Here is an 11898-nt window from a genome sequence, read left to right as displayed (position 1 = left end):
TGCAGGAACCTGCCCAGCAGGGGAAAGATCACTTTTCACAAGACAACCAATATTTTGTTTAATGGGGTTTTGGACATTCCCCTTTACTGCTCCCAGAGAGAGATTCCAGGAAGCCTAAATCAGTGAGTGCATTCAGGCCTTCAGAGCAAATCGTCACTTTAAAAATACAAGTGTCGTAATTCTAAAGAGGAACAGTACAGAAGAAAATGTACACAGTCTTAACTACTTAGAGGTAAGAAATGGTTATATTAAATGATAGAGAAATCATTATATACATCTTTTTCTAATTCCTTGCATTTTCTAGACAGCTTACTAAAATATAGGAAATGTAGATTCATCTGTACAAAATTTGGAATGTTTTTTCTAAGATGAAGAACTTATAGGATATGCTAAGAATTCTTTTCTAACAACTGGTTTTAATGCTTTGACTTTAGCGCAAGAGGGATTTAGGGAAATCAGAAGGTGATACCTTTCACAGGACAAAGGTCAGGAGCTCTTTTACTCTAGGACAAAAAGAAAAAAAAAAAAAGACAAAGCTAACATTCTGTGGTCTCTACCACATCTTAAAAACAATCTGCATGTTAGATTGAAATTGCTCAGAACCTCCAAAATAAAAGCATACTATACACTTTCCTCGCTTTCTGTTATGCACTGTAACGAAATGTGAAAATAATGCTGTATTTAGCTGTCTGTATGTGACTGAAAATATGCTTGTATTTAGCAAAATGGTTACAATGTGATAATGTGAAATTTAAAACTTGTAAAGAAACTTTGGTGGGTTTTTTTTTTCCTTCCCCCATCCCCATTCTTTATCAGTAAGTTACTACCTGTACCGCTTCTATACCCCCATAACTGCACGTCTGACGGGGACCGGCTCAGCAATAACCAGCGCTCTTCCCAACAGTACCCACGAGACGTTTTTTGCTGAGGGCCCACTGCTGCAATCTTCAGAACCCGCCAGCTACCTTCCCGCAAAGAAACCCCCACAGTGCAACTATAGAAACACTGGCCATTCTAAACCAAAAAAAATACCCAAAGCAAACCCCCTGCTCCCTTCAGGAGTAGCCCAAACCAGGCTTAGCCCCGCCAGGAGCCCTTGCTCAGCAGCAGGCAGGACTGGCGGCACAGTAGCTAAAACAGCTTCTGCAAACTGACCTTCTGGTCTTACTCAGAGTAACAAAGACTTAATAGCAAAGGACAGAGCAATACCGGAGAAGGATCAGTCATAGAGAAGCTTCAGTTCTTGTCTATGAGTTTTGCTGGTTTTTTATTTATTTGATTCATATCAAACAAACAAAACCACCACCCAAACAAGCATTAGGATGGACACAGCCATCTCCCATCCCCCTCCAAGCCAGATGAACCTTTTGAACCTTCCCAGCAATGCCAGCTCGAATGCTGTCACCCCCATACCCAGCGTTAGCTCACTGGCAGCGCACACAGCACTGATTTTGCTGGTGCAGAAATGCTTAACTCGTCAGTTCATTGTGCACAACAAAGGCAGGCAATTGCTGCCTTAGGACCAGCCAGAGGGAGGGGGGAGCACGCTTCAGCCTGTTGGGATCTCATTAATCCAAATTGAAGAGAAAATTGCAAGAGAAATCAGGACGGGTTTGCAGCTGCCTTTCCTGTCATTGTTGATGCTCTTAAAAAGAAAGGGAGGGAAGCAGCCTGCAGCCTGCGCAGCCCCACACGCAGCCCAGGGTGGCAGCGGGCAGATACCTGTTAGTCAAAACACACATCAGAGCTGAACATTTCTCTGCTACAGCCAAAGCCACTGGCACAAACAGTACCGCCCTGCAGGAACAGTGTGGATGAGCCAAGCCCAGGTACTTACTTGGGAGCAGCAGTCAGGGTTTACCCGTTTAAGCCCATCGCTGCAGCTCTTACTCCTTTACAGCCCCAGTGCTGTGAAATCAGTCGCTTGTAGTCACAAATTCAGATGCGCTGACTCACACTCCCTCTCTCATTCAAGCCAGTATGCGGCAGCTACACTTTTCATGTCTGCTGCTGCAACTGAATTTTTTCACCCCCCTGCCCCAATGAAGGGAGGGAATCATTATAAAAGACCACGCATCAGATTCCTGATTTTCTCACACAAAGGAAGATGCGCAAAACCTGGTGTTTGCCACAACTGTTTAGTTTCACTATTTTAATATCATGAAATAAAAGTACAAAAAATTTACAGGTATATTGTTTCTTACATGAAGATCGAACAGTTAACATTTGCATTTATTTTGCAGCGAAACCTGTATTCTCAGTCACAGAATGTGAATATTAGCCACTGACATCACCACTGAGCATTTCATTTTAGAAAGAAACTGCAGAGGTAAAAGGCAACAATCTTGCAAGGCTTCATAAGAACCAAAAAAATATTCCAACTGTTAACACCAGAAGTCATGCTTCAGTAAGCCATCCTCATCTCATACAGGTTTCACCACCTGGGAGGCTGAGAGTGTTAAGACATTTGAACTGGACATCTTGTCTACGGGATCGTAAATAGGGGGGTTCTTGTTTACAGGCTATCAGCGTTTTGGTGTCCTTGTTCAACGCATTTGCAAAAATAAGCAGCGTGTGCATATGTATGAAAAAGAATGGGGTGAGATCACCTGCAAGTCTTGACATAGCTTGTGCTGTTCACTCCGTTTACCTCTCTTCTCTGAAGACAAGTCACAAACTGTTGCATGTAAAGTGCAGAGAGTTCAGTGACAGGCAGTTAACTAACCAATAACTATTAAAACCACGTTTATCCAAAGTGGATATCCAGGAATGCTTGCAGATTGATGCTGCCAATTAACTGACTGAAACAAAATCCAATACTTCACTGTATTTTTTCTGTCTCCTAGAACATGAGAGCTGCATGTCTTTCCTTGCAAGTCGACTTTAACTTCATCAGCTGTACACAGAGATGAAAAAGTAAACCCCTGCATTACGTTAACCTGCCAAAATGTCAGACTCCATTTCATATGTGCCCCTCAGCTTTTCCGACAAGCTTTCAGGTAGAAATTTATTTATGACAGACTGGTCTGATCAAAATACTATGTCCTTTGCTGGACTGTGTGGTGGCTTTTCAAATAATTCATTTCATGAAGCATGCATGAAACCAAATTTTTGAGTTTACAAATAAATAAAGTGGTGCTCACCATTAGGTTTCATATATTTGACCATTTACTGAAATGCTGAAAGTAACTCAGTCCCTTAAGAATGAACTTGGGGGTGTTTAAATAAAAAATATTTGCAAATTGAAACCACATTTAAAATTGGCAAAACTATGCTTTGTTTTTGGAAGGGTCTTGCTTGTTTCTTCTCTTTACATCCCAATTATAAACTCTAGCCATATCTGAGGGTGTGGAATTAAGGAAATAGCTCATGCATTCAGAAAAGAAAAAGAAAAAAGGAAAAAAGGGGAAAAGCAGGTTATATAGCTGGCCACACTTCACTTGTAACAGTCAATATAGAAACCATTTAATGACAGAGCTGACAGTGCAAAGCCTTAACACACAGGAATACTAGTAACTGTTAGTAACTGCAGGATTTATACCATTTACTTAAAAACCACCAAAAGGATATTACAGAGAAACCCACTTTTAGTTTTACTTACTGCTACGCTTTCCTGATTTCAGTCAGCCTGCCCGGATCAGCTGCATTTGCCCATTTCAGGCATCCACAACTTCCTGCAGCACTAAGTTAGCTTAAGTATCAGCTTGAAAAAACACGTTGTTGTGCCTTCATTTACTAAATCTAATGCTTCAGTTGACGGGTAACCTCATCATTAAAACAGTGGTAAGCAGAAAGTACAAAAAAAGCCACCCCACCCCTGGAGGTGGTTCATGATAGTATAAAGGAATAAAAAACCAGTTAAGCAATGCCTAAGCCAGCACCAAGCCGGCTGCAGCAGGGCCTGTGTTGCTTGGAGAACATTGCGCCACAGCCGAATGGGGTATGATTAGCAATAGCCCGAAGAACAACGTTCATACGCTCTGGAGAGGAAGGAAGAGTCGCTTTGCTTTGAAACGGCCACCTGGCCATCAATACGCAGCACCCATCCACGCTCCCAGTCTGGGTTTGCAACCACCGCGGTAGGTTTCAGGGGAACCCAATCACAAATAGAGCTTTGCTCCATCTGACGCACCAACCCACAGCCCAGCACTGGCACTGCGACATCCCCTCTCACTGCTAGACAAGGTTAAGTTCCTGGAGTGCTACAGAATTCTAAGGGCAGCCAGGCTAAGTCAGGAAACTGGTTCTTACCTGTATGTTAGCTCTCACGTACACCTCATCCCCCACAAATATATATAACAACAAAAAAAAAAGGATACTGACTTCTGTAGTGGTGAACTGATCTCTAAGAAAATCCAGGTCTTCCTCTAGAAGATCAAGGTTTCTTGTGGCTGTTGACAAATTCTTCTCTAACAGAGCCTGAGCTTCATCAATATCGTATTCAAGCATCACATTGGCCTAAAAAATGAAAGATTGAGAGAAGCTTTTACTCTTGCATTGTAGGGAATAAGCCATAGCAGGCTTATTTCAGGCTGCTGTTTGTAACTTATCGCATTAACAAAAGGCTGTCCTGACAGGCCAAGACGACAAGGTTCAGGACAAGCAATGCCAGAATCCACTCGTGGCCTCCATCACTTCAGTAACTGAGTAATAAACCCCTCTGGTGACTTAAAAGAAGTCCTCTTCCTATAGCTAAGCAACGAGGGATTTCTCTCCCTGTGGGCTGCATTGAGCCTTTCAGATATCAGTATCTCCTCTTCACCATATTTGAAAAGCGAGAGACTTCACGTTTCTTAGCAGCACCCTTCAAGTGCCACACAACCCTACAAACAATTTTTGCTGCGTTCAAGATTAGCTTTAGGATCTCTGTGTGGAACACTAATGAACAGCCTTATGGCATTAGTCATTAACAAGAAGTAGTACAGGTATTTAAAGATACAACGTATATATAAGTCCTATCCTATACTGTGGTGGTTTTCAATCTACAGACCTTTATTTCAGTAAGAAGCTACCACGTGGAGAGATAAAAGAGCAGTATCAAGTGAAGATGCACCAATGAAGCTTTGTCCCATTCAAGAACTGTGCACTGAGCACCACCACATACTGCTAACGAGACATGATCCCAGAGAACGCTACACGGAGCTGCGAGAGTGCGATAAGCCAGTCTTCTTTTAAAGTAACTGGAAGACAGAGTTTCCCCAACAATAGTAATAGGCACAGGCCAACGTGCAGACTGTAAGCAACAAGGAGGATCAAGGCAGAAGGCCGAGAACACCTAAATATAATAAACTGCTCGTGGCATTTCATCATAGCTCTCCTGTATGAACCATCAATGGGATGAACTTTCTTTGATACTGTGTTATAAAATAAACCTGCGATGCTCCATGAAAGTCAGTGTTTGTGAATTCTGAAGACAGTCTCCTAAAAGCAACAGTTATCAGACAAATCTCCTCTTTTTATGATAGAAAAGCGGGAGAGGTTGGCAGTAACTGCCCAGTCTGGATGCTGCACATGTCAACAATGTTTCTGTCCTAAGTGGTTTTGATGGCAGCCAACACAGGGATCTGGGAACATCTGGGATTTAGAAGTCTCAAAATAAAAATTAGCAGGTTATCTCCACATATAAGGAAGCCTCTGAATACAAAATATCCCAGCCTGACAGCACACAAGTACTTGGAATTCTGTGTTTTGAGTTCTGATCCCACCAGTCTTTGGCACAAAATGCACTCTAAATATGCTTTTTGGAAAGAACAGTCCAGCCAAAATTCAATTTTCTGAAGTCTTACTGTTCAGGCCCCAAATAAAATCAAACGTGAAACCTTTGCTAATGCATTGAAATTGTCTTGTTGGGTTTGCCCTGCTGACAGGGCACAGCTCCACTGTGCACACACGAACAGAACTACACCCACAACCACTACAAGAACAGATAGCAGCAAACGCTGTCTTTTATAAGCTTTTTACACGTTATTTAAACAGTCTGAGAGAAAGTTACATTTTACTTACCCCCAACCACAAACAAACTTTATCTGTAGGAGGAACTGAAGCTTTGCAGTAGAGATTATCTGCCAATAAAAATCTGGTTTCCATTGGATTTGTGGAATCCTTAAGACAAATGATAAAACTTAAAATTGCTATTTTCACTGGAAACTTATGTCAAAGACATAACACTTACAGTAAAGAGCACACTTTTCTGCTTTTTGCCATTGATACAATATAAACTTTGGTGGAACTCTATATAATTTTACTTCAACATTCCAGTTAGAGCTCCAAGAATAATGCATTTTAAAAAGATATATTTAAAAACAATATAGAAATCGCTCTATAAACAATAGAGACGAAGTCAAAGCTTAGCTGCCCTCTGTATGCTATTAAAAGTAAAGTTTGCATTACAAATATTAACTTTTTTTGAACTAGCTTTCAAAAAGTACTACATACCTTTAAAAACAATTCTGTTATTTATAAAGGCATATTAAGTGTGCTCTCCAAAACATTTCTTGCAATGTGTTCTGTTAGGGTGGAAAGGTAGTTAGCTTTTCTCGTACTCATTAGATATTCAAAATAGTTTACCTTTTTCTTCTGCATGTGTTTTAAAATTTCTAATGTCTGTTTAATTTCAGGAATCTGACTTTTTAGCCTGTGAATTAACAACAGTCATAATTTATTATTTTACAGAGACAAAGTTTCCTAAACAAGCGATCAGTTTTAGTATACAATCCAACCTCCATTTTAATACTTGAAACTCTAACAGCTTCTCAGGCTGACAAATGCACGTTTGAAAGACATCTCAGCTACAGCTTCACCCGCCTCTTATCATACTGAGGCTCACTGGTTTTCTGAAGCAGAGCAATACATACAGCTTCCAAACCGGAACAAACATGTATTCACAGTAATAGATATCTGTTTGCTAAAACGGTGTATTTTTGCATCTCCCTGGAGGAAAGGGAAACCTCAGCAGAAATACAGATAAAAAACACTGTAGGTGAAACAAGACAAGTGTGTTTCTTCTGAGGTCCACAAACTATTCTAACAAACAGTTTACAGCTACAAGATGTGGCACTGTTGAAACACAAGCTCTCTCCAGAGTTCAGGGCATCCCCCTCCCGGGCAGCCCTTGCAGCCGCCCAGCAGATGCACTGGGATCCCCACTGCCTCCCCGGCCACCCGCCTCTGCAGCCAGCAGTGACTGCCAAAGCAGGCTTCCCGGGGAAAATTACGAGGGGCAATTTGTCCGTGAAAAAAGTTTAATCTAAATAAATATTACTCGAGGCTTTGATTTTAGCTTTTAAAAATCTGCTTCTTGCCTACCTTCAGATCAAGACTGAAGCTACTGAAGAGAGATGGGATTACTAAACCGAAAGTTACAGGCTTGGTACAGTAGTCATTTGACAAAAACGTACTCTTATTTACACTAGGCACACAAAATTAAGAGACTATAGCAGTACTTTTTCACCTTAAAGGCTAAGGATCAATTCAACAATACTGTAAATTCTTTTGCATATAATTCTCAGGAAGAAGACAGAAAAAAAGCCGGGCTTTCCTGAAAGTACTGCAAATATTAGCTCTCCTAACATCAATTTCTTCCTTCTTGGGATATTTAAGAAAATTAGACTTATTTTTTAAAAAAATTGAACTGTGCTAAACATTTCCCAATTCTGCAAAAATTATGACTTACCTCCTTTTCTTTTGAGCAAGATTAAGTTCCAAAAATTTATACTTCTGATACTGCTCATCCAACTTCTTAAGAACTACATCTGCTGTCTCATTTCCAGGCTGTTTCATAAAAGAATCTACATCTTCCTTTAAGGGGAGAAAGAAACCCTCAATGTTAGAAGAGTTTTACAGAAATCCTAGATACAGTCATGCTATCATCTTACTGCAGCTAAGTCTAGAGGGGTTCTTATATGTAAACAAACTGCTGTTTTTCTAGAGCAAAGCACAAAATCATCTTCCTTTCTTAGTTAGTCACCTTTTCACTTCCTCCTCCCCCCTTTTCTTGTCAGGCAACTACAGAATAGGTGCGAAGATTATTTCATACCCATATTTGCTAGTACCTTGTTAGTGGTGCTTTCAGTCCTGGTCGATGTCAAATGACACCTAATGGGGATGGATATCCTCAGACCACAGCTAAACTTTGGTCTCCTATCTGTAAAGCAGGGATAATGCTTCTCTGTGGGTAATCAGATTATGAACTATTTAGGATAAGACTGAGGAAGGAAAGAATCACGGCCCGATCAAGCATATTGTGGCAGAGGAAGAGGCAAAGGGTGGAAAACTGTGGTATCCGCTCAGGCAGGCTTTATAGTAGCAAATGGCTTGTCTTCAAAAACTCTTACTGTAGTCAGCAGAAAGCCATGGAAACCCCTGGAGAACAATTCCAGCCAGTCCTACCATCAACTGGAAAAGTCACCAGAGAGGGCAGGCCTGAGCAGGCAGGGATGCTGACCTCTGCAAGTGCCGCCTTCAGACTCCCAGGAAGCAGTTCATCTGCCTGTAGGCAACATTCTCAACCTCGTGAAAGGCATGTCGGGTGGAGATCAACCAACCACTCCTGTCTGACCTTGACAACATTTACCTATGTATAAATCAAGATGATCACACTCGTCCACTGCAGTAATTCTGTCCTGGTTTGTCTACATAGCTCTGTAAAATCTGATGGAAGCCTACCACACGCCTCTTCAGCTTCTCTTTTTTAATGAGGTGTTTCTATTCCAGTAGTTTCACACCAGGAAAACACTATAGAAGTAATATCAGACATATAGCTGGTTCGCCTCATTATGATTCCTGAGTTCTCTTGGCTAAAGAAACTTACTGTGAAATTACTGAACCTGGTAAGAAGTCACCCACCTTCCTTATCATTAAGGAAACAGTATTGCAGTAGAAATAAGAACTCCACATCACACTTTAGCAGGCACCATGATCTAGGTAGTACACTAGGACTCAAGAGACCACATTTCAGACTAACTGCCCGAGGAATGCCTTAAGCTACCTCACCGACAACAGAATGAGAAGCATTTCTGCTTCATTCCCGATGAAGTCTGTAAAGAAGCTTTAACAAAAATCCCCAAAAATTAGATTTAGGCAAGTGTTGTAGAAGTGAGGCCTGAGGATGTTCTGAATTGAAACTCCCTCTTGTGGAAGCTGTTCTGCTCAGGAAAATCATCCAGGACAGAAAGAAAATGCAAGTGGGCAACAACTCACCCCACACACTGCCCGGCACCCCACCTCTGCCTCAGCTAACGTCCGTTTGTACAGACAGACAAGACAGAACCCAAGTCCTCCTGAAACAAAGATGCTGAGAAGCGAATCCAGGCCCCCTGTATACTGGTGATCTCCTCTCACTACATAATGGTCCAGTGCAAGGTGAGCTCAGATGTACCACCCACGATTTCCAACGGCAACTTCCAACTCCCGCTGGTTGGGCTTTCAGCCCATCTTACCCAACTGCAAGGCCGAGGCACGGTCACTTCTTTGGGCCTGAACAGAACAGCTTTGTAGCAGAGTTGGGTGTCGACGCTATTGGGATCCCTGCTTCACGGTGGGACGTGCAGCATCCCAACTGCAGAATTACCTTACAGGTTCTGAGGGACCTGCCAAAAACTCATCTCTGTCTTTTGAGGAAGAAAATTCACTGGCAAAACACCATTGTTGTATACCATGAAGGTAACATAGTCTTTGCAAACTCCAAGCCACACGAATGCTCTGTAAAAGCCCTGAAACAGAGCAGGATAGCACATTCCCACATGGGCTTATGTTTATCTTTTGAGTGATGACCCAAATAAAGCACTGCTGGCACTTGCTCTGCTCCTGCAGAAAGCCATCATCCCCTATGGGCATATACAGAGAACATGACAAAAGAGACACGTTTTCAGATTTGCATCCCCTGTACTCCCACTCACAGGCACGCTAAGGAAGGCAGAATAAGGCAGGTGTTTTATTTGGAAACATCTGGGCAACAGCTCAAAAGAAAACAGAGTTGAAAGTTCTATTTGGAGTGTTTTAAAAACTCCAGTGAAACCTTGAGTTAGCGCTTAATGCCACTTGAAATCTGGAGAAGCACAAGAATCCACAGATCGATGCCTAAGAAAAGGTATCCGCCATCAACTGTTCAAAGAGCCTTTACTGAATCAGGACACTTACAGAAAACGTCTCTGAAGACAAGACTCACAGTAAGACTACCCATGGACCACATGGTGGGGGAATGTCAAGCAAGTGATCAGAAAGTCTTTGTCGTCATGACAGTATACGATGTTTTTGAAACAGAAACTTATTTTCTGAAGAAAAAACCTGTAATAAAAACCAGCCTCAAGATACTAGTATTTTCACTTTGTGGAGCAGAATACCATTCAAAATTTCTTAGCATATGCTTATTTTGAATAAAAGTCTATCTTAACATCTACGTCCAAGTATTCCAAGATCATCATTGAGGTTCTCTTCTGCAGACACCCCTATATTTGATTAGAGCACCTCTCAAAACTGAGAATGAGGAAACGTTGATGGGTTTTAGATCCAGACATAGGGTTATGAAGAACTGAAGTACAGAACTAAGCCACAACCCCCAGAACTCTCCCAGGTCGCACGGTACAGCACGTGAGATAATTCAGACACGAGTATCAAAAGGGAAGAACATGAAACCAATCACGAACTGCATTGACAGCTACCAACATAAATTCGAGGGATGTGACAGACACCCTCAAAGTGTTTGCTGAGGCTGGTTGTCTCCTATTTCCTGCCAGGGTGACCACTTCCGCCACAGAGTCAGCACAGACCACAAGTTTTCCTCTGTCACAATGGTCGAGGTCTCCTAGGGCAGCTGAACCCACGGCCCTTTTCTTTTGCTGGCGTCTACATTCCTATCCCATAAAGGGGTAGAAGGAAGTTATCTGCAGGCAGCAACGGTTTTACATCCCAGTAAGATTTGCCAGACCCCAATAATTGCTGAAGAACCTTAAAGAAAAAGTAGGATCTGAATGCATGGAAAGCAAGTGTACTGTCCCCGTTTGTTCAGGACAGATGCCCCAGCCAGGCACATTGGTAATACCAAAATCCAAATCAAATCAATTTGTTTCTATAACAGCAGTCATACCTGATCAGTCCAAACAGCTCTGGTAAAGATATCGAGACAGATCTGAGAAATACAGATTTTCAAAGTCCAAGAACATCTCAGTAATAAAGCAGCACAACAAACAGAGCATTCAGGGTGGACATCTGATGTTCCAAGGCAGCCAGGTATAGCCAGTGGGATCAATACTTATTGATCAAACAAAATAAAGCAGCAATCAAGACAGCACACCAAGAGCTAGCTTATATCAGAAAGTGAACAACAGATAATTTTGATGTTGTCACTGTGTAAGTCGATGAATTCTTCTTTTCAACCAGTCAACAGAATTACTAAGCACTTGGTAAATCACTTTTTTAAGTCGGATAAACAAGTTCAGCCTGTTTTCCAAAAGACACACATTTGCTGGTTTTTGAGAAGTCAGGAAATGAAGCTGGACACCGCGGTGGCTTCTGAAGAGCAATTCTGCTCGACAGACAAGAGCTATAGTGTGAGAGGAAGATGCAGGGAATGGTGCTCGGAGCACAGTGCGGCACTATCCGAGATGGAACAGGAGCGGAACGCTGTGCCCTGTGCAGGAGGAAGCGCCGTGAGGAACCACAGCTTCGTGTGTGTGACAGGAGGGTCCACTGGTAACACGCTTCCCCTCGGCACGTGGGCCGGCCAGCGCAGCAGCACGGCAATGCTTAACACGGGGATGCGAGTTTGCTGTGAAGCGCATTAATACCTAATAACGCCGAGAACCCAAACAAAGCAATTCACCCCGTGAACACCCTCAGCACTAAGGCACTCCCCACCGCCCGCGGCACAGGCCCCCGCCCGCTGCGGGGCTGTCCCGGGCC

General features: G+C 42.4%; 1 protein-coding gene across 1 annotated transcript; it reads right to left on the bottom strand.

Annotated features, from left to right (window-relative positions):
* Nucleotides 1-2874: 2874 nt before the first annotated feature.
* Nucleotides 2875-7869, bottom strand: VBP1 (von Hippel-Lindau binding protein 1). The gene is given in 5 exon segments (XM_009889287.1): nucleotides 2875-3340; nucleotides 4320-4458; nucleotides 6004-6102; nucleotides 6568-6634; nucleotides 7673-7869. Coding segments are annotated over 5 exon segments (573 nt in total). The 3' UTR covers nucleotides 2875-3269.
* Nucleotides 7870-11898: the final 4029 nt, after the last annotated feature.

The sequence above is a fragment of the Charadrius vociferus genome, unplaced genomic scaffold, assembly GCF_000708025.1.
Source record: "Charadrius vociferus isolate BGI_N301 unplaced genomic scaffold, ASM70802v2 scaffold7, whole genome shotgun sequence".
NCBI classification, from domain to species: domain Eukaryota; kingdom Metazoa; phylum Chordata; class Aves; order Charadriiformes; family Charadriidae; genus Charadrius; species Charadrius vociferus.
The sequence above is the reverse complement of the archived record's forward strand: the minus strand, read 5'-3'. Positions and strand labels throughout refer to the sequence as shown.